At 39.6% G+C, this 26,231-nt stretch overlaps 1 protein-coding gene across 2 annotated transcripts in view; it reads right to left on the minus strand.

Moving 5' to 3' along the window:
- The window catches only part of TENM1 (teneurin transmembrane protein 1), a gene marked incomplete at both ends in the record, with an annotated part of 246,298 nt that overhangs the window by 109,864 nt on the left and 110,203 nt on the right, over window positions 1–26,231 (minus strand). For both annotated transcript variants that reach the window (XM_084269240.1, XM_084269239.1), the window contains 6 exons: window positions 7,903–8,103; window positions 11,443–11,637; window positions 12,721–12,822; window positions 16,117–16,327; window positions 17,772–17,971; window positions 23,004–23,156. In XM_084269240.1, the coding sequence (XP_084125366.1) occupies window positions 7,903–8,103; window positions 11,443–11,637; window positions 12,721–12,822; window positions 16,117–16,327; window positions 17,772–17,971; window positions 23,004–23,156 (1,062 nt within the window). The remainder of the gene's footprint in view (window positions 1–7,902; window positions 8,104–11,442; window positions 11,638–12,720; window positions 12,823–16,116; window positions 16,328–17,771; window positions 17,972–23,003; window positions 23,157–26,231) is intronic.

Consider the following 26,231-nt stretch of genomic DNA (forward strand, 5'->3'; position numbering starts at 1 on the left):
AATCAGTTGAAAAACATCCCAAGTTTCCTCATTGTATATCTCATACCCTTGACTTACCCTATTTCTTAAATCAATACATGACTACATCAGGTATTTCTGGTTCCCTCTGGACTGATTTCAACATGCAGGAGAATTAATTTTTATTGGAGTGCTTCTTCACTGCCTTAAATTTCTCATGTTTTAAATTCTCCAGCAACACATATTAAGCGTTCCAATCTTTAACTACTAAGTTTTTAATAGAAATCTTGCTCACCAGATATCTTTTTGCAAACTCTTGCAACTCTACAGGAGATACAAATCAAACTAGTCACACATCGTTTTTTTCTTTTCAATGAAATATACAGTAGTAGGAAGAGTCTTTCCACAATGTCAGACAATGTACAGCAGGGGAAACTTCAATCATCCTTTTAATTAGCAGAGCAGTAATAGTCAAAGCTCCTCACAAATTAAAGAAAGAGGACAGTTAGATAAAATTAAGTCAGTCCATCATTTCTTCAGAACAAAACAATGAAGGATGGTTACAGTGTAATTAAAAAGTTCTTGAGATTTGTCTAAAATAGGGAGCAGAGTGGAAGGACCAACATGGAAAAGAGCAGTCTATAGAAAATGCATGACACATTACACCACGTACTGAGGAAATTTCAAGGCTATTTTCACCACTGTGAGTTGTTTGTAGTGAATATCCTTGTCCTTGGCAAATCAGAATGACTGACACCCATAATTTGCAATTTCCTAAACCTGAAGAGTTTTCTGATTGCGATGAAATGGTTTTACCTAATTATTTTTTCAAGTTGCAGTTTTTGATGTTTAATTTTGAAACCAATTTGAGATGTCTTGAACTATATTAATATACTGTATTACGCCTTCATTTCTTTTTGAAGCACTTTAAAAAATGCATACTTCTAATGATTTTTAAATTACTCTACTCTGCACATATCAATTTACAACAATTACAACATTTTGCATTTTTCAAAGCACTTCAGTTTTAAAGAGGTTTTATGCTTTGCAAGATACTGAAGGAAGAGGCTGCTGATCCATTTTTACACTTTGTAAAATTACCACCAATCTTGCTAGAGAGAGCTTAACCAAAAATAGATATGCTAAATATATACCATCTCCATATAATCATTTTAGGATGAATGTTTTTGTGACTAAGAACTGCCAGTATTCTTTTCCCAATCATAATTAGGTTGCTTCAGTGGTATAAATGGATTCAGTGGAATTATGACAAATGTCCTGGAGTAAAGAGGACAGAAAGTGGCCTACTTTGGCTGAATTGAGTGTAGAGAAACGAATACAGGACAGGATGTCAGAGGCATCAGCTCTGTCACAGATTTCATTACCTTTCAGTCTGTAATATTTTAGGTATAGTGCTGCAATTAATTAGCAACTCGGGGCTGGGTTCTCACCTGAAACACACTGGGATTGCACTGGTGGCATCACTGCAGTTACACTAATTTCTGCTAGCTAAGGCTCTGCCCCACTGAACAACTCATCCATTTTCTCTTGATTTCACTCCCTTAATCTCAAGGCTCCATGTTAACCGTGTCACTCAGAGAACAGAAGAGGATTCTTTTTGTTCAATACGCTGACGCCGCGCCTTCAATTAGCCAGAGCTTCACTTCTACCTGACATGAGTAGTCAGTATTCACAAGTTTGATTTTGTCTTTCTGAAAAGCACTGCCTATACACCTCAAAGGGAGATGACTCATTAACATCAAGGGATTTTGGATGACAGCCTATAAATAAAGCAACAAAGATCCACAGGCAGTAAGTAGAAAGTTGACTATACTGAAGTCCTGGTGACATTAGAATAGCATACTGTCTGTCTTCCATCCTACTGTATTATTTTGTCATGTATGCAGTAAATCACCCCCATATGCACAGGTCAACTAAGCCTTATGTTCAAAGTCTGAACAATAATGGATTTTCACATACAATTGGAACTGGATTCGGTATGGTGTAAAGATGCTGAGACTCTGAGATACTCAGAGGATGACCTTTTCTAGCACAGGTACATTTCACAAAAAAACATTTTATAATCAGTCTCACTTCAAACCAAATATTAAATTCCTATTCTCTAGTCACATCTTTTAGAGGGGTCGAGAAGGAGACTAAATGAGAATGGGAACCCAATCTCTTGTGCACCTCTCTTGGGCATGTCACTGTCAGATGGCTAAATTAGTAATGGCCAAACGTTTTGGGGCATTTTTGTGTGACTTTCCAAAGGATGACTAAACCAGGAAAAAAACCCTAAACTAAATGAGCAAAGTGATAACCAAGGTATTAAAGAATTCATTCAAACACAGAATACATTTATATTGTGTTAGGATGGGTTTTAAATTTTCAGTGCTTTACACATCAGATAAGCATTTATTTTTCCACAAACTACAGATTACAGAGGTAAAATCATAGGGTTTTTTTTGGCAGCATGAGATAAAGCCATTACAATCTTTGAATTTGCTGTATGGTGGGTGTGACTACTGGGGTTAGTGTCTTGGACAATGTGGAACTGCACCAGTGCTGCTGTTGTTTCTTTTTGTCTTGGAAACACTTTGGGAATCAAAGTGGTGTAGACAGGTCTTCCTGAAGATGCCTGTGGACCTCTGCCTGATATCAACTGAGCCTGACCCTAACAGCTGTCTCCCTCACTGTTAAGGAAAAGAGAGCTCAACTGTCCTCTTTCCTTATATAGTCTAAAGTGAAGACTGAAGAAAGTGGGATGGATGACTCTTCAAGGTTATAATAAAAACAACTGAAAGAAATAAAGTTACTGTAGAAGACGTGTATTTCAATGTAGATGACACCACAGGTAAAGGCAGCAAACAATGTCCACTCTGACCAGCATGAATGCAAGATCTGATTACATTACCTGAATAATGACTGCAGCACTGACCCTTGCCACTGGAATTACAGCAGCTATGTCTAAGGCATAGCATTTAGAAGAACTCAGAATAACTCTATGCTGCTACTCTATAGATTTCTGACATTGGTGTAATTCTGAAGCAGCGAAAGCCATAGCTTGTTTCTGACCTTAAGTGTTGGCAAACTGTATTTAACTCATGGTAAATCACATAGAACTAGAACACTTTGAGCTTGTCCATATAATACACCAAATCTTAGGTACAAGTAGAAGGTAAGTGATATTTTTGTCCCCTTCCTGATGTGACATATGGCTCTAGATGGCATACCTACCAATGTTGTTTTGAGTGGTGTAGCTAAAATCAGTCAATATTTTCGAAGTAAAATCCAGTTGATGGTGTCTATGGAAGGCAAAAGAATCAGCAACATGCTATCTGAACATTAGATGATAGGAAGAGCCTTTACAAACAGGTGCATGAGTAGCAAGGCAAAACCTGAATGAAAACCATTTTTGGGATAGGCAAATCGAAATCTGAGCTAACAAAAGAAAATGGCTTTTAATGGAAGTTCAATATTGTAGGGTAGAAAGAGGCTAAAATTGTCTGTAACAAATATCCAGCTAAGAATATTGAAAGGATGGATCTTAACAGAGATGAATAAAAAAGTAAAAATAGCTTGTGTCCTTACAGGTAGTATAGGATTAGCCATACCAAGCTGTTCTGATTGAGAGCCAATTCAAACATGACTCAAAACATCCCAACAACTTTTGGAATTCTGCAAGAGGATTTTCTGTGCCTCAAGGGATGACAACTGGCCATCAAGAACTTTGGATCTAGAAGAAGTATCTGGAGGTAGCGCAGTGAGTTTGATTTTGGCATTTCACAGTTCAGAGCAGAAACTATGCTGGACATGTGTGGTAGGCTGACTAGCCCAAACTCGCTTGGATAGTGTGGAAGTGTGACAGATTATGGCTCTGTTTCTTTTGGTCTTGGAAACACTTAGGGAATCAAAGCAGTGCAAAGAAAGTGAGCAGGTGTATGCTACTCTGGAGAATGAACATGGCCTCAGGCCTCTCATGATAACAGTCAGATCTTGAAGCACTTCAGATTTACCACTCTTTTGGCTAGAACCTGGTATAATACCACATAAAGAGAGGAAGCCAATGATTTTGGCAGCAAGCATCTGCCATAGCTGTTAACAGTATGCTTTGCAGCAATGCTACAAAGGTGCCCAACTGCCCATTAATCCTCATATAAAAAAGATGCTCAAGTAGATAGGTCATGCAGGACAGTTTACCTAGAGCAGTAAGTCAGACGGTCTCTGGACTGGTTATACGGTAGTTAATTCAGTGTCACAGAGCATCTATCTACAGCCATAGTGTAAGATACATCTCTTACACTGTAGTTACTTTTGGATATAAGAGTAATCCCCAAGTCCGATCACAAACTAGGGCTGTCCTCGTTATGCCAGCCTTTGGAGCACAGGTGTTGTCTGTTCAATTATGCTATCCTATCAAACAAATTACATATGTAAAGCCTAAACAGAAAGAAGAGCTCTTCATAAAAAGCATTGCAAAAGTTGAGCGGGCAGTCTGAGACATTTAGCTGTTGACCCAAAAAAGGGGGATAATGCCAGAATTCATCTTCCTTTATGGAAGCCTACAAGATGGACTCTGCAATATATAGGTGGCCTCTACATTTTGACAGTCCCTTTAGAAACCACGCCTCATGCAAGGGCAGACAAGAAATAAATCCAATTCACTACTCTGTGTTTTTGTGCATGTGCTCCCTCAACCATTTATATATAACTGTACACACATTTCACCTTTTTTAAACTAGCCACTTCTTACCAACCAATTAATTCGATCATGTCACAGTTCAGCGTTGCATCTCAACACTCTCAACATGCAATTTCATGTAGAATCTGATCTGAGCAGTCTGGTAGATTAGAAAAAGACATTGACTTCAGTACAGCGACTGTGCAGAAGAGCAAACATATACAAGAGCAAGTAACTGCTTGAATGACCAGACCATGTATCCTTCACAGAATGGCATTTCTTGAAGTGTGAAGAACGAAACCTTTTTCATAAGAAGCACAAGAAAGATGAGTTAGTTAATATGTAGGTATCCCCTCTTGTCTTTCTTTGACCTTTGAATATTTAAGCTTGAAATTTCAGTGGTCCCTTGATGTAATTTTTTTATGAAGCAATTGAAAAAGAAAAACACACACTTTACATGGTCAGTCATACTTCCCAAAAGGCCTACTCAACACCCTAAAAAGACATAATTTTTTTTTATGGTAGTTTTCTTCCTGTGGAGGTGGCAATAGAGCCAGGGAAAGAAAGAGAAAAAGAAATCAATTTAAAATATTGGCTCTTTTTGTAAGCATGAAGGACAATGAATATAATGAATTTGAGAAAGAATTTGAAAGTCTTCCTCCTCACAGAAACACACAATTGTAAGACTTTTCACCTACTCAAACTGTGAGTAGAAGGGGTACATTTTAGCAGAGAGGGCCAAGCATAACTGAAAGTTTACATAAGGACACAGTAGACTATCCTTCACTTTCAGTCTTTGTGAGAAGGTTGAATTTCTAAAAAACTAAACAGAAATTATCAGTGTCAAGAAGAAATTGAGGGATGATGTTTTTTGGCACACGTCATACAGAAAATCAAGCAGGATGAACACCATGGTCTTTTCTAGCCTCAAATATCCATGAATGATTCCAGATCTCAGGCTGCGGCTCTAAACATTGGCAATCCTTCAGGATATGCATGCGTCACACAGTCACCCTTCATCTCTGTTCCTCCATGTCCACACTGATTTCTGTATCTCCCCAGTTTGCCACTCAGAAAATGGAATTTCTTGTTGTTTGAAGAGCTAGAGATGGGCATCATTGGTATCACAGAGACGCTGCATCCCTCTTCAGGTGGGCCACAGTGTATCTGGGACAACGCACTCAAAAACATTCTGCCACTAATGTTATTTTTCCTTTTTAAATTACAGCAAAATATAATAAATTCTATTTAGGAAAAACATGAAGCTTAAAATAATTTATCTTTCTATTTTGAATAGTATTTGGAATTTGCTGGGGAATGCAGAAACCATCAGGACAGGAGCTTATATTCTTCAAGGTAATACAGAAAGGCAAATTTTCACTGGACCAACAATGACGCGGGCACAGAGATGGTGGGAGAGTGCAAGGGTTTGAGGCAGGCTGTGAGACCGCTCGTCTACCAGTTACAAAGCTTTCCTTGCTGTCTGGTTCCAGACAAGCAGCCTGTGGTTCACCCTTTTCATCCTCTTCATCATACAGAACCTCATGATTTTTTGCATTCGCATATGACAGCTCGTTTATTCTGACCTTGTTGACTCATGTGATGTTCTCCTTCCTCACTAAAACCAAGCTTTGCTTCCAGCATGCACAGCAATTGCTGATCCTAGGAAGAAAGTCTCAAGTGCAAATAAACATCTATACTCCAGTCTGACACTCATTGCATTGTCACAACAAGCCTGAAACTAGTTTAACACCTATGAAGAAAGATATATTTGAAAGGAGAAATCTAAGGGATGCCTGTTGGTGGCTGTAAAAACATTCTTTGATAACTCAGAAGGCAGCAGGTTGATGGAGTTACTTTTCTTCTAAAAATTAATCAAAATAGATTTGGAGGTGAGACAAACATAAAAATTGTGGTCCTAGCACACAAGATAAAAGCCCCTCCACTGCAGTTACTTATTCACTCTTTGTTCCCTTACTAAAGTATCTAATTGCCCCATCCAGCTGACACAACAGACCCGGTGGAGATTAACATCTCTAGTTGAGCTACAATAGCACTGTATTAGAACAGAATTAGTGTGCATATTTTGTGATTGAAAAATCAGTACGTAGCTAGAACCTTTCCTAATTATTTACTGCATTAATGGAAGCACTACTGTATTACTAACCTTCAGGGAATATTTTTAACACATGATAAAACACATGATAAAAATGCAAGCAAACAGGCTTTTGCTGAAAGCCAATAAAAAGTCAGTTCTTATCAAAGGAGGTACCATATCTGACAGCATCAGACTGAAATTATGGGCCTTAATTTTAGAATGTAGAATGAAGGCAGGGTCTTTGTAACAGACACTGAAAACTATTAGCAGGTCAGTATTTTGTTGCTTAAAAAGTTACCGTGGGGTGGGATTTCATAAGCTCCAACTTGAAGATCATAACCATACACTTTAAAGGTCGGAATGGAAATTTATACTGTTCCAAGTGTTCCTTTCAACAATGATTTCTAAGAAAAATTGGTGACTTGGATGACTGGTTGTATTCCACAGTGTTCAGCAAATCTGTCACTTGGATCTGTTCTGTACTGGGATGCCCTACTTATCATCTGAGATTCTGGTTTTGTGAGCTTTATAGGGGGAAAAAAAAATAGTAGCACGTACATTGGTAATGACATGCTCCATTACAGAGTAAAATGTCCAGAGTGCATTCATTTCAAGAAAATGAAACGTAAATGTACAAAGCACATAGGAAATCCATTTCTACTCTTAATCAAATTCAGTGGGATCAAACCTTGATGGTCCTCTACAGAAGAAAAGAGGGTTTTATCCCAGCATGAGAGAATGGATGGTCATTTTTGTTTAATGATTTTTTGACAGAGTCTTCTTCCTCATCAGTCACTGCATTTGACCATTTTTTTTTTTATATCCACCCAGTCTCTCTGAGTTGTGGATTCTCTCATCTCATGAGCTTAGTAAGTGTACAACAGTCTCCTTAACTCCAATCCATGCCAGGAGGCACTTCTACTCTTGCAGGACTCCTGTTGTTACTGCCACATGATCAGTCAACATTCTTGTCACAGAGAAAATGCCTTTCTATTCTGGTCAACAGAGAGCCAGCTGCCAACAAGCCCATTAAGTGCCATGCCACAGAACCCCTGGTTCACCTCTCTCTCACTAATTTAAATTAATGCACAGTAATAGCAACGACTTCCTTTCACAAGTCAAACAGAAAGCATAGGCATTATTGAGAAAAGACCCCTCAGTATACCTGTTGAACAGTCTGAGCCCGTCCACTGCGGTTCACAGCTGCAGAGCCCCGTGTCCAGGAGGAAAGTCCCGTGCCCCGAGCACTGTTCCTGGCACACAGGAAGCGACGTCTCACAGTTCACACCGCCCCAGCCCGTGGAGCAGTGACATTCTCCTTGAACACACACACCATGGCCAGAACACATCGGATCCAAGCAGTCCTCTGGAAAGCAGGGAATATAGAATTTAGAGCATGAAACTTGCACCTTTGCAGTGGCTTCCTAGTGAAATACTGCCTGCATCAGGGAGTCAGATTAATCTGGTGATTTTTGTGCAAATGCCCAAACTGAAATGATGTTAACAATACAAACAAAACCAGTCTATGCTGACACCTGTGCAAAAGTATACGCCAAAACCAAGAAAAAAAACAAGCCTGTAGACTGCTAGAGATCATACAATTCTGCTTGTCAAGGATATTGTCTTATTTTTAAAATGCAGATTCCCAACACAGATGTATCAGTCCAATGAGTGAAGCTTGTGCTTCAGAGGCAGGGCTGGGAAAGAACTGGAAAAATTAATTACTTCTACAATTGTGCACTGTGTTTCCATTTGGGTATTTCTGCTCTGTGTTTTATTTACATCTGGGAAAAGAAAGATTTATTCTCTCATCTTCCTGTGGAAAGCTATCTCTACAGCTGAAAATTTGATACAAAAAAATGGCCATCCGCTAACCCCGGGTAGTGAATCTCTGACTGAATGCATGCTGTAAAAAAAATCTCATACACTCATAAAAACTATGTGCTGGGCAATTGCAGATAATGAACAGATTCATAAAAGTCATAACGTACTGATGAACAATTTGCAAACAGACAAAGAGCTAAATTTGTTCTCAATTTGGATTAAACTATTCCTAGTGAAAAATTCAGGAGCTCTGTAGAGGAATTTAAATCAGCTGGTTAGTCCTGTATAATCAGCATATTCTTCCACGAAGCCCCGGCGTGTCTGTAACAAGCCAGATTTCAGGCAGAACACAGCCAGCCTTCTCTGGAGGCTGCAGGGAGACTGCAGAGCTGAAGAGGAATTTGTGGGGTCTGAGCACAGGAAACAATTAGCCGAAAGCCTGTTCACATTGGATCATGTCTCAGACTGGTGTTAAAGAGGCACTTGAAAAAAGCATATTAAAACTTCCAAAGTATCAGCACAAGTACTGTTTTAATAATTAAATTGTAAACTTAAGCGGCATTCTGTGCTACCCAAACGAGGAGGTGCTCTCTGCTTCAGTAAAGGGAGACTTCAGATACAAAGATTAACAGCCTCCAGTTTACAGGACCTTCTGACCTAAGAATAAAGAAGTGATGCTTTATCTTTGGAGCTGCTATGCCATCAGCTCAACATATTATTTCAAGTTTTATTTCTTGCTCCCTTTCTCAGCCTTACAGGCTTGTGCACAGCGCAACGTAATTCTGGAAGAGGGGAATCGGGACAATGCGTATCTTGCTAAGCATAGGACAAAAATACTTGGCAATATTCTCTCATCCTGAGACAGCTCTTTATTTTGCTGATCTTTTAAAATTAATTTGACTCAGTAAACAGTTTCAAAAGCATTACTGGCTTTAGTAATGGTAACGTGATGGGACAAATGCAAAGGACTCCCATCGCCATCAACATGTTTGGCTGCTCCTGGTGCTCCCTGGGTAGACAGCTGTCAGTATGCTCACTACGTCAACAATGCTGCTATAATGCTGCACACATACTTGCATCCAATAATGTCATCTGAGTTACTGACAGAATTACTTCCACTGCTGTACAAATTCTGTTGCACGATGCAGTAAACTGATCAGCCGTGCCATGCATGCACTGTTACAATAAAATCCCACTGTAGGTTTCCTTCCTCCACCTGATTTCTACGTAATTCCACCTCTTTTTTTAAAAAAAAAATTTAGACCTTTCTTTAAAACTCCAATGTTTTCAGATCCTTAGTTTTGCTAGCTGTCTGAGTACATTTACCTCCATTGGTTTTTTTCACCCATTTTGCAGGATGATGTTACGACAAGAAACGAAGCACTGGAAACAGCAGTCAGCTTCTGACCAGCTACAGGCTTGTTCAGCATCACAGCCTCAGTGAGTAAATCTGTGTATTACTTGCTTTTTCCCATTTGGGTTTTCTTGGTTTTGTCCATTTCTGAAACTACCAACAGCTGAGTTTCTCAGAAGCATTCTCTTGATCCTCCCTTTAAAAACCATACCAGGTATGTCAAATCCATCAAATCCATCCTGGACATTTTTCTGACTAGAGAATTCAAGCCACATAAAAAGCCTCCTCTGTGTGCTACTCAAAAGAATTACCTAAAATCTATATAGCAGGGAGCACAAAGTATGCTGTCACTAGCTTCAGGCTAAGGGGACTAGTGAAAAATCATCAAATCAGGGCAAACAGGAAGAAGCGTTCTGCTTTGTGAGGCTATGCACAGGGGAGGGAAGTCAAAGCTGATGAGCTCTCTTAGAAATGCTAACAGGCAAACAACAACTGCTTCTTTCTACAGAGGAGGGCAGAGACACATCGGTACTACAACCAGCAAAAGCACGAGTACTTGTTCTCAGAATTTCCCTCTTTTTATTAGCCAAGCCTTAAAGCATGCCAGTTTAGTACCCTGAACACAGGGCTCACAGTAAAAATGACATATGACAACAGAATTACACAATATGGTCTGGTAAACACAAACGGCTTCCTGCTCTTTTGGCTTGATAGTGTCAGTACGTTCTTTGCAGAAAAATCTAAGATATAACAGAATGAAGAAAGGAAGAAAGCTGATTACAATCTGCTGATTTACTCTGGAGAAAAAAACACATCATAATTTGTTTAAATGATCATCTGACTGTCTTATCCTTAGCTTTTGAGCAAGTAAAATGTCTGCATGGGCTCTCTGTGGCATGTGCTGAGGTTACTGGTGGCAGGGGGGACTGGGGCTGCTAGCTGCCCTTCCTGAAAATATCTGGGGCCTGAGAGAGGAAAAGTGGAGGCTACCAAGGATGGGCACACAGCTTTCATAAGAACAAAAAAATAAAGAAAGCCATCCTTGCTTGTTGGCATGTTTTCCAGGAAACGTTTGGAGGATTGAGAATCCACTGCTTGCTGAAAGGCAAAAGCCTCCGCCCAGCTCTGTTCTTGCTACTGAGATTCACAGGAGGGAGGGAACTGAAATCACCCAAGAACTAGAGTCCTCCTAGAGCGAAAAAGAAACTGAGTATTTCAGAGGACTGCCCATGCTAAAATGATTAGATAGTCACATTAAGAAATGTTAAATAATTTAAATCTTTTGGAATAAAAATGTGCAGCTTGGAAATTATGTGATCAGCTTCTGCTGTCACTGAGACCTCAATGCCTTTGAGAATTTTCTTAAGGTTGCTTTCTGTGAGACAGTAAAGGTGCTTTTGTGCAAAACAGTACTGCTTCACAGGAGGCTTCTCACATCTACAGTAACCCTTAACTACCTTAAAACAGGTTTGGAGATTAAAGAGAAAACCCAAACCCCCTAACTACAGAGAGGGCAACTTCACAAACCTTCCTCGCAAATCTCTCCTTTGTACCCAGGGACACAGATGCAGACGCCCATGATGCAAGTGCCGTGGCCGAAGCAGGTTGGATCGATGCACTGTTCTTCTGGAACATCACACTCTGGCCCTTTCCACCCATTTCGACACACACAGTGACCTTTCTCATACTCTCCATTTCCGCTGCACAGCACTGGACAGGAATCTGAAGAAGGCAGATTGGCCTTTTTAATGTATTTACATACTTACATAGATTAACATTCACTGCATTAATTGTTCTGTCAAACTGCTTTTCCACTCCAGCCCCCCCAATCCTCCACCTGCTTCAAGGGTTGAAAGCGACAGGAATCTTTCAACTAGGTAGTGCAGCAGTAGCAGGGTGTCCTTGTCTCCTCAGTCTCCTTCACTACTGAGACTTCACTACTGACTACATCATTTTGACATGAAATGGGGTATCTTAGAAGATAAAAATAATCCCCTCCCTTGGTTGGCCTCTGCAGAAAACACACAGAGTGATCCCTGCTTATGCTTTTCAGTAAAATTAATATTTCTTCCCTGTGAATAGAAGTGAGATGCTGCCCTTTTCTTCTTTCTTCTAAGCAGGCTTAACATTACAGAAGTTTTAGCCCTTACTGAGCTGCATGCAAACCAGCAACGTGGAAGCTTAATCTCAAAATCCAGTATCAATTTCTGAGCTCATCGAGCTCCTACAAAAATAAAGTCAGTTCTAAATTTGAGGAAACATTGGAAAAACATGACAACTTGCAAACATCATGTGCAGTAGATGATGAATAATACCAACAGAAGTATCTCAAGCAGCAATAAGCTCAACTACAATCTTTTTAGCATGCTTTTTGCCCCAAATACTGGAAAACATTCTCTAAGCTGCTTTAGGTTTCTTTTCTACACCCTTTTCAAGTTAAGACCACAGAAGCATTTGACTGACTCATGCAATTTTCTCCAAAGTGAAACTGTTTGCCACTTTTAAATAACAGAAAACCTTATGCTAAGCTAACACACTTATTAAAAAAATGTATTTTATAATCATGCAAAGAGGGATGGAGGAATCTACAATTCTGAAAGTTAAGGAGAGGGAAGTGGTTGATGCATCTTAGCTGAAGTGCAGTGCAAAGAAACTTTCTATGTGTGTGCTTGTGCTATATCTGCCATCTGGTTGGAAAAAGGAATTTAATCTCCTTTAATCACTTTGAATCTTTGCAAGCCCAGCAGACAGACACCATAATCATGAGCCCTGTCATGCACTGTGGGTCAGTTAATATGAGATTACCTTTTGCACAATCAGGACCAAGGAATCCTGGGAAACAGTGGCAGTGCCCCGAGATACATTCTCCATTCCCATTGCAATTAGTAGAGCAGTCATCCAGGATTTCTGTTTATTCAGAGGGAAAAAAAACCAACCCAAAACACGTTGGTTGAATTTGAAATGAATGGCATCTTCACCTCACCCTGCAGGACACATCTCGCCACACAAATAGGTGCAGAAGCAGTAAAAGGCCCATTTTCATTCATAGGGAGCATAAAACAAAATTCCTGTTCAAGCAGCTTACAAATATTAGATTTTGTCTTGACAGCTTCAAGATAACAAGTGCATCATTTATATTACACCAAAAAGCTTTTAAAGTAAGTGTTCATGTAAAATTTACCACCATTAAAAGCACTGAAAGAACCAGAGTATTTGCTGAAAAATGTCCACCTTAAACTCTTTTATTGCTGAAGTAATTTGTTTGAAACCTGTTTATAGAGTAAATTGCCTTCTATGGTGTTCATTTGAACCATGTGAATTGAATTGCTTGGAGGAGGGCAGGATTTCCACTTCTATACAATCAGATGGAAAAAAAAAAGTCTTTGTACAGCCATGAAGCACAATGCAATACAAAACTATGAACTAGATTTTAAGAAAAAAAACCCACCTTCAATTATGATCTTAAACATGGCCATGTTTCATCACACAGCCTGGAGAGTATACCACTTAACCTCACACATCTGGGGACAGGCTTGTGTCTCTACATGGATTAGATGGTTTTAATTTACACGCATATTTCCTCTAGGAATTCAGTGGATTCACTGCTTTATACAGATTTTATATAAAGAATATGAAGCAAATCCAAAGCTAAGATGCTCCCATGTGGAGTAGGTGACTGCCAGGCCAGCACTAGGTCTTAGGGTCTGCAGCAGGATACCTGGGGTGTCATGAAGATGGGAAACAAGACTCCTTTCCCACAAAATAATAGCTGTTGGAGAAAAAGAAGAAACTCCAGATCCTTTTGAAGACTATTTGGCTATGGCAAGTGATGCAGGAATAACGTTTCCCAAGAAAGGGCATACCACTGGAAGATTTTATCTAATCAAATCTGAAATAGTTTTTAGCTGCAATGTAACTTGTCAAAATACAGATTATAAACACATCCTACAATTAAAAACTGAAATAAATTAATTTTGTTCTTATTTATGGGCACTTGGATGGTTAAGGATTGGTTCCTCTTGAAAACTCCTACTGGTTTTTAAAAATGTTCTTTTTGGGCTATTAGTTTATGCCAAAGAACAGGCATTTGATATGTATCTATTAATCAGATATCCACAACCTCTACACAGATGCCTGTTTCAAAATGAACAGCTCACTTTCAGAAGTAAGGTTTTTCACAGATATGCTGATAGTCATTATCAACTCTTCTCTTGCTCTGTGTGTACACTTGCCCATCTTCTCAGTTTTCCAGAATCACACAGTAAACGATCCCTACATTGATCTGAAATGAAGAATTAAGGGTTTGAAAAGTTACTCCCCCTCAGTACAGCGCCCAGTTTGGGCTGGCCTTTATTCAGTCCAAGAAAGTACCTGAGGCATGCCAGCCTTTGCATGCAAAATTACCCTCTCAAGGGAAAATCTGATCAGAGCTTTAGCCAAAGTGTCAGCAAAATCAATTTTGTACATAACTAACATTGAGCAACTTGAAATACAACCTAACAGACACTGATGAGTAGGGCATGACTGCTTTACCCAGCCACAGCGGCACGCAGCTGAGGTGCATCCAGGCTCTCCCTCTGAATGTTTCAACCTGTGGTCCCGGTTGATACTTTGTCAGCAGAGATGTAAAACGTGACTCCAGCCCAGTCTGGGGTAAGGAGTATGGCTTGGAGGATCTGTTTTTAAAGATTTTCTTTTTGGTAGAAACCTCCAAAGACACAACCAAGAACCATTATGCAAAGAAAAGTATGAGAAGATGATATGGGCTATGAAAACACAATAGCTACACTATTTTCAAGAGCATCAGCAGTAGATTCTTGCAGCATGAATGCCCTTTATCCCCAAAATGTCTTTTCAAACCATTTCTGAGATGATGTACAAGGATTTCTGCCTGCACTGTGGCTCTCACAAGCTGTGAGACCCACATTGTTCTGACTAGAGCAGGGATGGACAACTTCTTTCTCACCAAATGTAGCAAGAATCAAAACACGGTGTTCAATTCAACCTCTCTTTTTTAAGAGGGTGTGCTACTTAATGCTGAAGTATTGGTTAAAGCCTCTTGTATAAACACTGCTGTCATACAGTAGAAATAAGTAAGGGAGCAGGTATTTGGCTTCTGATCTGGACTGGAGTTTGGCCAGGTTTTATGCTCTTCGAAGCACTCTGGAGCTCTACGAAGATGCTTCAGAAATTGCTTCAGTATTATTTTCTCCTATGGCACTGAATAATGGCATTTTTTGTTGCTTGTAAAAAAATCACTTTTCCAAACAGAGCAAATACGAGCTTTTAAACAAAAACCTGTCATTACAATTCTGTCTCCATTTCTCAAGGGTTTTCCTGCAAGTCCTTCAAAATCATGGTATTTGAATCATACTATCCTGCTCTGCAAGGTGTTTACCATCAAATAAAAATAGCATCCAATTGTTCTAAAGAGCAGATGGCGTGTCCATTACTAGTAAAGACATCTTGCTAAACATATGGTAGAACAGGTTAACTAAAGGGCATAGTGGTTAAAGTCTTGCAGCAAACAGAGATTGTCATAAATGCAACACTTTACCTAAATTTAAATTCCAAAGAAAACCTACGTGTGAGCACTAATTACAGACACCTAGAGTTGCAAACATTTCTCCATCTATACGTATTAAAAAGGCAGCAGGGGTTTGACATGCCACCAGGACACCGTCTCCTAGATTTGCCTTTGGTGTTCCGGACAAAACGGTGCATTCGAGTTACTGTACGAAACAGCAGCATCCACCTGTCAAACAACAATCAACCAAATCCACATCAACTGCCTTTTAGTTCTTCTAAATAAAATACTGGGAATAAAAACGTAGAGCCTGGATAATTTCTGTAGGATTTATGGTTCCCATGTAAACAGAGAGGGCAGACGTAATATCTTGTACTTGTGTAAGATAACACCAGAAATTACTCAAACATTTCAGCTACTGTACAAGAATCTTAACACACAGAAAAACTTCACACTTAATCTGGTAACGTCCATCGTGAATACACAAGTGTTGTTATTTGTCTAATATTGGCATAACCACGAAGTTTCTCCACTAAGGTTAATTCAACTAAACTGAAATAAAACATATTTAAGAGAATTCTTAAAAGAAGCATGAATCAAGATCAGTAATTTCTTTTCAAATACAGCTTTCCAATGTAATAATCAGAATGAAAATTTCATCTAATTGTGCTTACCAATCGCTGTAGTCAGTACAAACACTTGCTCCACTTTCTTTCCATCATTGTAGAATGCCATATGCCAAGCTCCTTGATCCATGTACTCGATGAAACCTGTCTCTTGCAGAGAAGTTAAGATCAGATTCCTGGGAGCTTGCTGAGGCTCCTCTGAGTTTTTTGGTTCCTGTTTAATTAACTGCTTTCCATCCATCAGTTTTACAAAATCGAACTGAAATAATAATGAGCAAAAATTAACCTCCCAGCAAATTTTGATTAATCTACCCTGCATGTCTCATTCAAGCAAGAATAAACAGCTGAAACCTTAAGAGGACTTGCTTGACTAAGTATTCACCTATGTGGACAGCAATTGGATAACCCAGTCTATTTAGCTTTAGTTTCCATATAAAAAGCGTTATGGTAGGTCACAAGTCTGGCATTGGAACCTGCTCTTTGCTATGGCAGGGTAAATTCAGACTCACTGCACTAAATGCAACAGATTTACCTCAAAAATTACTTCTCTTTAATGGGAATAATTCCAAAATTCCCAAGCTGTAGTGCCTACATTATGCAGTGATTCATCTAAAATGCCAATAACAGATTAAAGAGCCTATTGTTCTATAGCAGAGTTTTAAATGCTTGTGCCTTGATATATCGCATCTCAAAACCTAAGTATACCTTTTATTTACTTTTAATTTATTTTTTAATATAAATAAGTACCTTTTTTTTTTACAGGGAAGTTCCTGATACCTAAGCAAGCTGATGCTGACAACTGTAAGACAGTTAATCTCAGAGCATCAGAAAGTGTAAAACTTTCTATGAATCCCTACTCAGGAAATGTATATACTTTGCTAAGTTGTTCTAGGCATTCTGATTTGCAGTGAAGTTCAACTTCAGCTCAGCCAAAGGGCCAGATTTACTTAATTAAAGTCAGTGACAGCTAAAAGTACTTATTTCTAAGATCAAAACTCGAGTAAATAATTTTTGATGTCAAACTAGATGATCTCCAGATGTCCCTTTTAAACAATCTTTCCACGATTCCATATGTTTATTACATTCTATGAAGTGTGATCCTGCTCTAAGAAAGCTGAAAAACCTATTATCCCTAGAAATGGCAGCTTCCTATACCAAATAGATTAAGCCTAAAAAAAACCCCCAGCTTGAATGTGACCAGCAATGTTGCATATTCTTGCTGCTTAGCTATGTTTTACTCTTGCTGAACCCCTAGGAGTAAACACTCAAAAATAACCTTCATATTAGAAGCCAGAAACAGCACTTTAAAAATAAAAAATCCCTCTTAACTCTTTATGCTGACTGTGCAACCTGTTTGTTTAAATTGTACATAATATTAAAGCATTTTCAAATGACCTCGTAAGTCATGCCAAGAAGATGCTGGAGCTATGCAGCAGCATGGTGTGTCTGCCCAGCCTCCTGGACAGTCCCATCATGGTGGTGACAACCGCCGACCTTTCTGGTACGACACTGTCCCTTCTGCTGAGAGAGCGTGGGCTGAGGTCACAGTGAGACCTCAGTAAAAGAAAGGGATAAACAGGCTGCTTTTTGCAGTGACAGCCAGTCCCTTCCTCCCTCCCTGCTTTCCAAGTGCACGGAGAGCATTCGCATCCTCTGCTGTTTGAAAATAGGAAGATGACAGAATTTATGTTAGTGCTAATTACCTGAGTGTGAGTAGGTGGGATGTTTCTTCTGCCATAAATTCCCAGCAGAGAATCCTTCGCCAGTGAAATGTTAAATTTCAGGTACACAGGGTGGTGTATAGTAATCTGAAAGCGCCAGAACAAACCAGGGGGGATCGTCTGCATAACCTGCGCTCCGATCTCAACTTCTCCTGTGTCTATGGCCCGTCCCTTCTGGAGCACTAAGTTTCCAGAAACAAACAGAACAATCAGTTGTGAACACACAGTGGGTGAAGATAATAGGTCATGAGGTATAAACGTGCTTTAGCTATATCAAATAAACTGAAAACAGCCTCTTAGCAGAGGGGCATTTCACTGAAACGGTCACATTTTTTATTCAATCAGCTGAAAAATACAAATAACCTTGCAGGCAGTATTTACAGCATTTTTGCCCTGGAAATCTTGGAGCACTACACTGAACATAAAAAGGTAGAAGTGCTGCTGCGTAAACCACGGTCTTTACCTATCAGCTATGCAAACAACCCCATTCAGCTGTGAACACATGGAAAGAAGGCAGCGGGAGAGCTTCCTCTGGCAGGTATGTCAGAGTACTGCTGGACAGGCATTGCATAAGCCAGGCAAATGGACACAAGTGAGGACAGAAAATCCATCAAAACCTGGTAGGTCGGAGCCCGTGTCCGAAGCCCAGATTTCTATTAATCACCATTCCTAATGATTTTATTATGGTAGCAATAATCTAGTCCTGGAGAAATAAAGAACATCTGGTTTGGCTTGGAATTTCCACGTGGAAGTGTAACAGGGGCATGAGGATAGGGACAGGCAATCTAAAGAGAAAACTGGCATAATTTTGTGATGCCTAACAATAAATCTGCAGACATCTACAGTATGTAAGTTCACACATGGGTATGAGAGAGCTGAAATAGAAAGGGAAATGGAATGCGTAGAGAAGTCATTGCCAAACTAAATTGGAGCTGGCTCGCTTTGCTGGCTTATATCACTATCTTTGTGTATTTTAATGCCTGTCTGTGATCAGCATTCTGACATGCTGCAAATCACAGACCCAACCCTGCTAACATCTGAGCTAATTCCATTGAAAGTTTTGCAAAACTAACTCATATTTCTGTACTTTCTCTTGACTAGGGAAAAAGCCGTGTAGCCCACTGCAGCGGGGGAAGAAGGCTGAAGTCAGCAGCCATACCTACTTATATTCCATTTCATTCCAGTATCACAGTGAAGGATAAAGAGGAGCAAAGCTACTGGAGCCTCACCATTTACAATAATGCATATAAATATCTAGAGCAACCTAAAATACCTGAAATTTTATAAACTGGAAATGAAAACAGCAGCAGCAAAGCTGGGGCCAGCTTTTTCCTGAACGTATTAATAACAAAGATCCTCAGTGGGATCTTACACAGGCTTTAACTAGTGTAGGAAGTACTTAGCGTTCTTAATGAATAGAGATTTAATTTCCAAGGCAGGAGCAACTCTCAGGGTACTGGATCTTCCAGCTTTATGGCCGCTTTGTGTCACCAAACCTCCAGCAAGAACTAGGAGCTGACCTTTAACACCTTATCACATAAAAGCATCAATTTTTAGAGCCCAGAATTTGTAATCTAATACTCTAAAAATCCACCTAGTATTTAGTTCAAGAGTTAAAATATTTCCAAGTTGCTGCCTTAACGATGTTCAAGGTGCGACTACTGCTGTCCAATTTGCTTCATGGAAAAAATATCTTGAATGTGGAGCTTTGAAAAGAGAAATAAACATCCTATGCTGGGCAATGAGAGTGGATCCCTTCCCATCCCACCCCATGCAAGATCCTATTCGGCTGATGTAAATTCAAAAGCCTTTTCCCCTATTTCCAGTACTCCAGAGATATTAAATCTTAATGATTCTTTGCAAGCAATTACCCTGGGTTAAGTAAAACACCAAGGAACTTTTTGGTGATATTGACACATGGTAATTAATGTGATTCAATTACAAGACGGTAGAGCGCTAAGTAAGAAGTCAAGGATACAGTATCAGTTTTGAAGTTAATGGCATTATTGGTCGGTGTTCAAGGTCCTTCATAATACAGTAACTGCTTCCTAGTTTGTTGAAGTGAGAAGACCTGTTTCTTTGTTGAAAATAAAAAGCATTACGTCTTTAGTCAGGGGGTATTTTCACTAATTGATGTTATCAAATTATGCTGAATACCACGTTAGTGCAGCTAGGCTCAAGACAGCAGACCTCTGAGTTTTTCCACAGTTGGCTGAAGATGCCTTAGCTTTAGTAACAATTTTATGTAATTCTTAAAAAAAACAGATGCACTTAGATTTACTTTTATCTCATTACACAGGAAAGAAGTGAATGCTGCTGCTCACAATGGTAACATGGAAATATATATACTATCTACCCGCTAATCAAAGTGTGTGGTTGCAGCATCTCTGCCTTTCAAACCTTTTTTTCAGACAACCAAAGAGCATGAAAAGGCTATGGTGAGAGCCATGGCTGAAGTGCATGTTTTCATATTCACTGAGCCACCGTGCTTTCTTTATAGAAAAAGAATTTAGCTCTGTTTCCGTGCTTAATTGAACCAGACGAGTATGTGGCTGTACAAAAAAGGCATCTGAAGGTACACCATTCACAGCCTGTCCTCACATACTTCCTTGCTCTTTCCTCCAGGAGTCCAAAATAAGCTTTTAAAATCGCAGTGTTGTGATACAGGTTCTGTTCTTGTTCTAAAACCACCTTTCTCATAACAACATTTTTCTTATGCCAAAGTATCATTTAATTATCCGTATTCAATTCTTTGTACAGCTCCCAATCTTGCCAACTGGTATTAATTCTTCCCTATTCTTTCTAAGCACACTTTCCTTGCAAGTCTGAAACAGAATATAGATTCCTAATCACAGGTTTCTTTTGGCTTCAAGAAAGTAAAACTCTGAGCAGTGTGGTGCCAATTATCTTACAAGAAGGTACCCATATGCTGATTATTACCAATCCTGAAACAATCAATCTCCTTTGCACTCCCCTGGTAAATACCAGCATCAAGAGGATGTCTGAGTTTTTAATCACATTGCTACATATTAAAATGTTAACTCACAGCCGTGGGTCACTGTGTTATAAAATGACTTCTTAAAGAAATCTGACCTGCTGGTTTGTAAACTTGATTTTCATTAAAAGATTAGTTAAAAGATATGCTTTCAAAGTCTGGAAAAGCATTGTGTGCTGCTGCACTGAGATGGCAAAATGGGAGGTCATAATATCTGACAGTAGTTACTTATCCCTGTGAAATCACATCAATGGCTTCAAGTTTACAGGCAGAGTAGCAACTTTCTGTGGTATCCTGCTGTATTGAAGGACTTGCTGGTTCCCAAATCCTCCTTCCCAAAACATCTACAGGGAGAATTTGATACGTGTACTGGGAATAAAATTACTGATGTGTATTAAAAGTGATGGACAGAAATTATCCACAGCCAGACTGTGCAGGTACTAACACCTGGTACTAAGCCCACATGATTTTTCTTGTGTTTTCCCAAGTGTATACTCCTCATTAGCTTACATCCTGAATTACAGGTTACTCCCAAAAGATGAAAGGGGACAAGTTGGACAGCAGTCCAGCTATATTCAAGACTGACCTCTAAAACTGCTGGATAAGCCCCTCAGTGAAGTGGCTCTGCTATCACAGCCTTCCACACCTTAGTGATGCTGGGGAATTGTGTAGCTACACAAGACACTGGGATTGCCTGGGGCAAGGCAGGTGCTTTGGTTTTGTACCTACTACATTGAGTCTCTACTGACACGTGTATTCTTTTCTCAGTTCTCAAGCATTTGATTTTTAAGATTTTGATGTGTTTGATGTTTTTTCATGTTTTTTTCCTGCACATCCTCCTTTGAAAGCCAAGTGCTTTGGAAGAACTTTTATTAAATCTGTAAAATATTGACAGAATGATTTAATGCAGTTGAGAAGAACTATTTGAGGTATTTTTCCATGGTGGACCACGACAAAAATACAAAAGCATATAAAAAATTTACTCAATTCACTACCAATCCATTCTAAAGGACATCTCCTTACATATCTATTGCTCATTTATCTAACATGATCTCCATCCAGTTGTGCCACACTGATCTGTAAGACTATTGATGCAAGATGTAATCTTCCTTCTAGAGGGGCCGATACAACAATGTCCCACCTTGGCTCATATTTACAGTCATAGATCTTACCTGGCATACACAAAATCAGATCGCTGCTGTGCTCTAAAATTTGAAAGCTCTGGAAATCTCCTATTCTTGCAGAGCTCTCAGTACAACTTAACTTCCCCCTAAATGACTGGAAAGACTAGACTTCATATACCACTCCCGTTCACTTTCCTCTGACCTAATCTGATTTATCACTTATTTCTGAGTATCACAAAAAGAAATGGAAGGGCCATCTGAATTCTTAGATTCTTACAAAATTCACAGATTTCTTGCTGTCAGAGAGCATCACCACAGTGGTCAATGGGAAGCACATGCCAGAGTTTGTAAGTAATACAGGAGTAAGGTGATCTAACAACATTAAATGACAGGACTTTGGAGAAAGGAATCTCACATGGCAGAAGACTATTTGCACTTTTTACGGAAGCCATTTTCTGCTGGAGACAGGTCTTGGTTGTGGATGAGACATGGGTGTGGGTATGCAGGGAGCAGCACAGGAAGAGCAGGGGCAGAGCAGGGAGCTGCCAGCCTGGCGCAGGCAGTTAGTGAAACCTCAGTAGATGCCTGTGAGCTGATTCACTCTGACTAGTAAAGCCAGAATGTGACAGGACACTGGATTTTAGCTTATGCCTTCAAGAACTGGATGCTTTTAAAAGCATTAGGATTTCCACCCCACTGTGCATTCTGACCTGTCAGTACAAAGGGTTTCCCTTTGCCCAAGACTGACTTCACTCTGCGAGACCTGGTGACACAGCACCAAGCCCTCTGCAGATGTGGGAACAAGGAGAACAGAGTCTCACTTCCCCTGTCTTAAGACAGAAGCCAAATGCTCAAATCACTCTTCTCCCACAAAAGAAGAGCAATTATCTTGCTATTGAACATTACCTTCCTAATGGCTTGGGTCGGCTGCTAATTTCAGCCAGAGTTCAGCTAAAGCAAAGGACCTGGTTATGAGTTTTTCATATCTGTTTTAAAGTTATATCAGACACTCAAACTACTGCCAAATGTGGCAAATACAGAATCTGAACTGTAGTGACTGTTAAGTATTCATAGTGTCTGTCTTCTCACACGTACCTTTTTTTTCTGTTTTATCAGAAACTTTTCCTCCAATCGGTGAGTAAGTAGTATCCATGGATTCTGATCCTTTATTTCCTTTGCTAACTCCATTTTCATAGAGCTGCCCTTCAACAGGCTGTAGTTGCCAAGTTAAACCAAACAAGTGTACTGCTGCAAAAAAATGAAGACCAATTAATTGATGCCTAAGCTACTGCACCTTCAGTCAGACTAAGAAAGAACACTATGACCCAGTTTCTGCAAAGTCAAGTATTACTTCGTTCTGTTAGTAATAAATTGGAATTTCAAGGGGTCTAATGAGCAATTTACTATTTTACCTTAAAACTCAATGTTTAATGAGTTTCCACACTTTCTTTTGGAGCTCAGCCAGGTCAGGGTGATGAATTTCTACAGCAATTAACAGAAATACTTGCAATTAAAAGGATAACGTTGAATGAATTTAATATTGTGTGACAGATTCGAATGCTACATCAGTGTTGTCCCTCAGCTATCAACTGTCACAGAGCTCCCAGTTCGTGGTTAAAGCACCAACACCAAGTGAAACAGTGTTCCAAGAGAGACTGTGCCCACTGCATTCCCAAATCTTCCCACTTCAGCTGCACATTAGTAAAAACACAGATTCCACAGATTTACTCCAGAATTCTACTGTGGATAAAAAGCTGGCTCTAGATCTAAAGTAGATGAAATTATTCTACAACACACATTAGCAGAAATATAGTTGTTATCTATGTATGGGGGGAATCTAGAAGAATCCTTTCATGAAGTTATAAACCATCCTTTTAACCACACATGGGGGCTGCCTGCTCCACTTTGCCGACACAGCCCTTCACTTCTGCTTTCATTTCTGGTGTTTCTGATCTCAGGCACTGAAGGATGGCAGGAGAAAGACAGCAACAGAGGATCTTATTTTAGGCATAATATGACAGTACTGCGGTCATTCTAGACGATTACCCAGGGTCTACTGAGGAGGGCAAATTCTTCCAAGGAAGAGGTTGCCTCAGCATCTTAGTAACTCAGCAGGGATGACCCACTAAAATAAGGTTTGAGGAAATCTCCCACAGAGGAGCTGAAATTGTCACATAAAGATCAAAACTCGAGTAACAGGCTCTTTAGCCACATGCAACAATTTGCAATGAGCAGGATCTGCCCACAATGGGAGCCTAAAAGGCAATATAGTTGCTCATCCCACATCTCATAGGAACCTCAGAAACTCTCAGGAGAAGGGTGATCTAGAACAGGTCTTAAATTTATAAAGTATGTTGTTTTCTTCTGCACTTACATGTATTTTAAGGAAAAATATCTCAATACAAACAGGAAACCCTGAGTGGCCTTTCCACATGTTTACTCCCAAGCTTCTCTTGCATGTTGAGAAGTTAAATTACAAATTACACTCCTGAATCAACCAGCCACAGATGCACGATCCAAATCAGGCAAACGAGAGCGTTTCTGTCAAATTAGCTAGGTGACAGTATTTGTGACACATTGGTGTTTTTTCTGTTGGCTTCAGGAGAAGAGAAACACATTTCCTCAATTGTCTAATCACTGCTTCACCATCAGATCTGGGCTCTGGGGACACACCACTGGACAGTAAATTCCCACTCCCCACCAGAAGCTTGCTCCAGTGATAGTGGTAAGATCTCATGCCACACACCTGCCTGGATTGTTTCACACTCTACAAGCTTGAAATCATCAAGGGGCCACGCTCATACAGCCTTGCAGTCAGATCACATAGACCTGAGCTCTGATCTTTGAGCTTATTAATGCAAGACAGATTACTTCTACATACAGAAGGTACAACAAAAATCAACACATGCTGACATTTCTGGAGCAGGAGGCTCTTCTCCTGGCTCGAGTTTCTGGACGTTACTATGATTTAAAGAGTTAACAGCAACAAAAAGGAACAAAGCTCAATGGGACTGATACCTAATGAACACGCATTTCATTTATACTAATGTAAATAATTATGTCAGCTCCTGAAACAGATCAACACTAGATGCAAAACATAACTGCACACATCAATAAGCTTTTAGTGGTTACAGAATCGTGAATATCATCTAGTCGCTTTCTTACACTGTTTCCACTGTCGCTATTATTCATCTGACAGCATTTGCATGTGCTGCAGAGGGAACGTCACAAAGCAAGCACTGAATATGCAAGGCACCTTTTTCCCTCCTATATGTCTCTCCCAGATCACACACGCTATGCGTTTTGTCACCCATTTGCACCGATTTGAATACTTTGCCTGCTTTGTCTTCCTTCAGGCTGGGAAAGTGCTGCTGTTTTTGTAGTCCATGCCAAAGCTTGGCAAGCTAGCAAAGCTGTTTGTATGTATGTTTGACAGTCAGTTTTCTCCCAGAGAAACACCAACTGCATTGTAGAGATGATAGTCTCTGCCAGCCTTAGACTTCTAGTCCATCGGAGGTGACACGGGATACTGGTAGACCAGCTTCAAGTTAAATAACGTGCAAGGATGAGTGTTTGCTATGGAAATAAGGTCTACTTGAATTCAACTGAATGACTTTTACCACTGCAGAAACCTGGTCATCTTGCAGATCTCAAAATCAATATGATTTTCATTACTTTAGCTACAGCTCTTGAGAAATTACCTTCAGATCCAGGTATCACTCTTGTAATAACCAGACCACATACAGCAGGAAAGGCATTAATTCTTAGAGATACCTTTTTCAAAAGTGAACTATGGGGAATAACAAATGTTTATTTAGCAGACACAGACTTGCTTTGACTCTTCATTTTCTGTGATACTTTTCTTTTATCTAGGGTATACATAATTCCTACAAAGCCTGTGTTTCCTACAACATATGTACATCATGTCTCAAATATACAAATATTTCACCAAATAAGATTAAATAAAACTCAAATCTCTCTCTCTCAAATCTCTTTAGAAATAAGTAGGCATGTACTGAATTTCATTAAAAATCTCAAAAGAACTTCTCATTTGAGTCATCTCTCTTTGATTTTACTAGTGGATTTTTGGCTTTTGCTTTTCTTCTTTTTACACAAAGGGGCACAGAAAGTGCTGTGGAAATCAATGGTGGGCTACAATGTAATCTCCCACAGCATAAATCCATTTGTAAGATTCTCAGGTGTATTTCCCATGTGTTGAGCCCAGGTGTAAGATCCCACTAACTGACCAAGTATCATCACTCTGTCCAACATAAGACTGAGCTAAGTGAAAAGGAGGGAAATGCACTTTCTGATGATGATCTT

The sequence above is a fragment of the Gallinula chloropus genome (assembly GCF_964237585.1).
Source record: "Gallinula chloropus genome assembly, chromosome: 11".
Lineage (NCBI taxonomy): Eukaryota > Metazoa > Chordata > Aves > Gruiformes > Rallidae > Gallinula > Gallinula chloropus.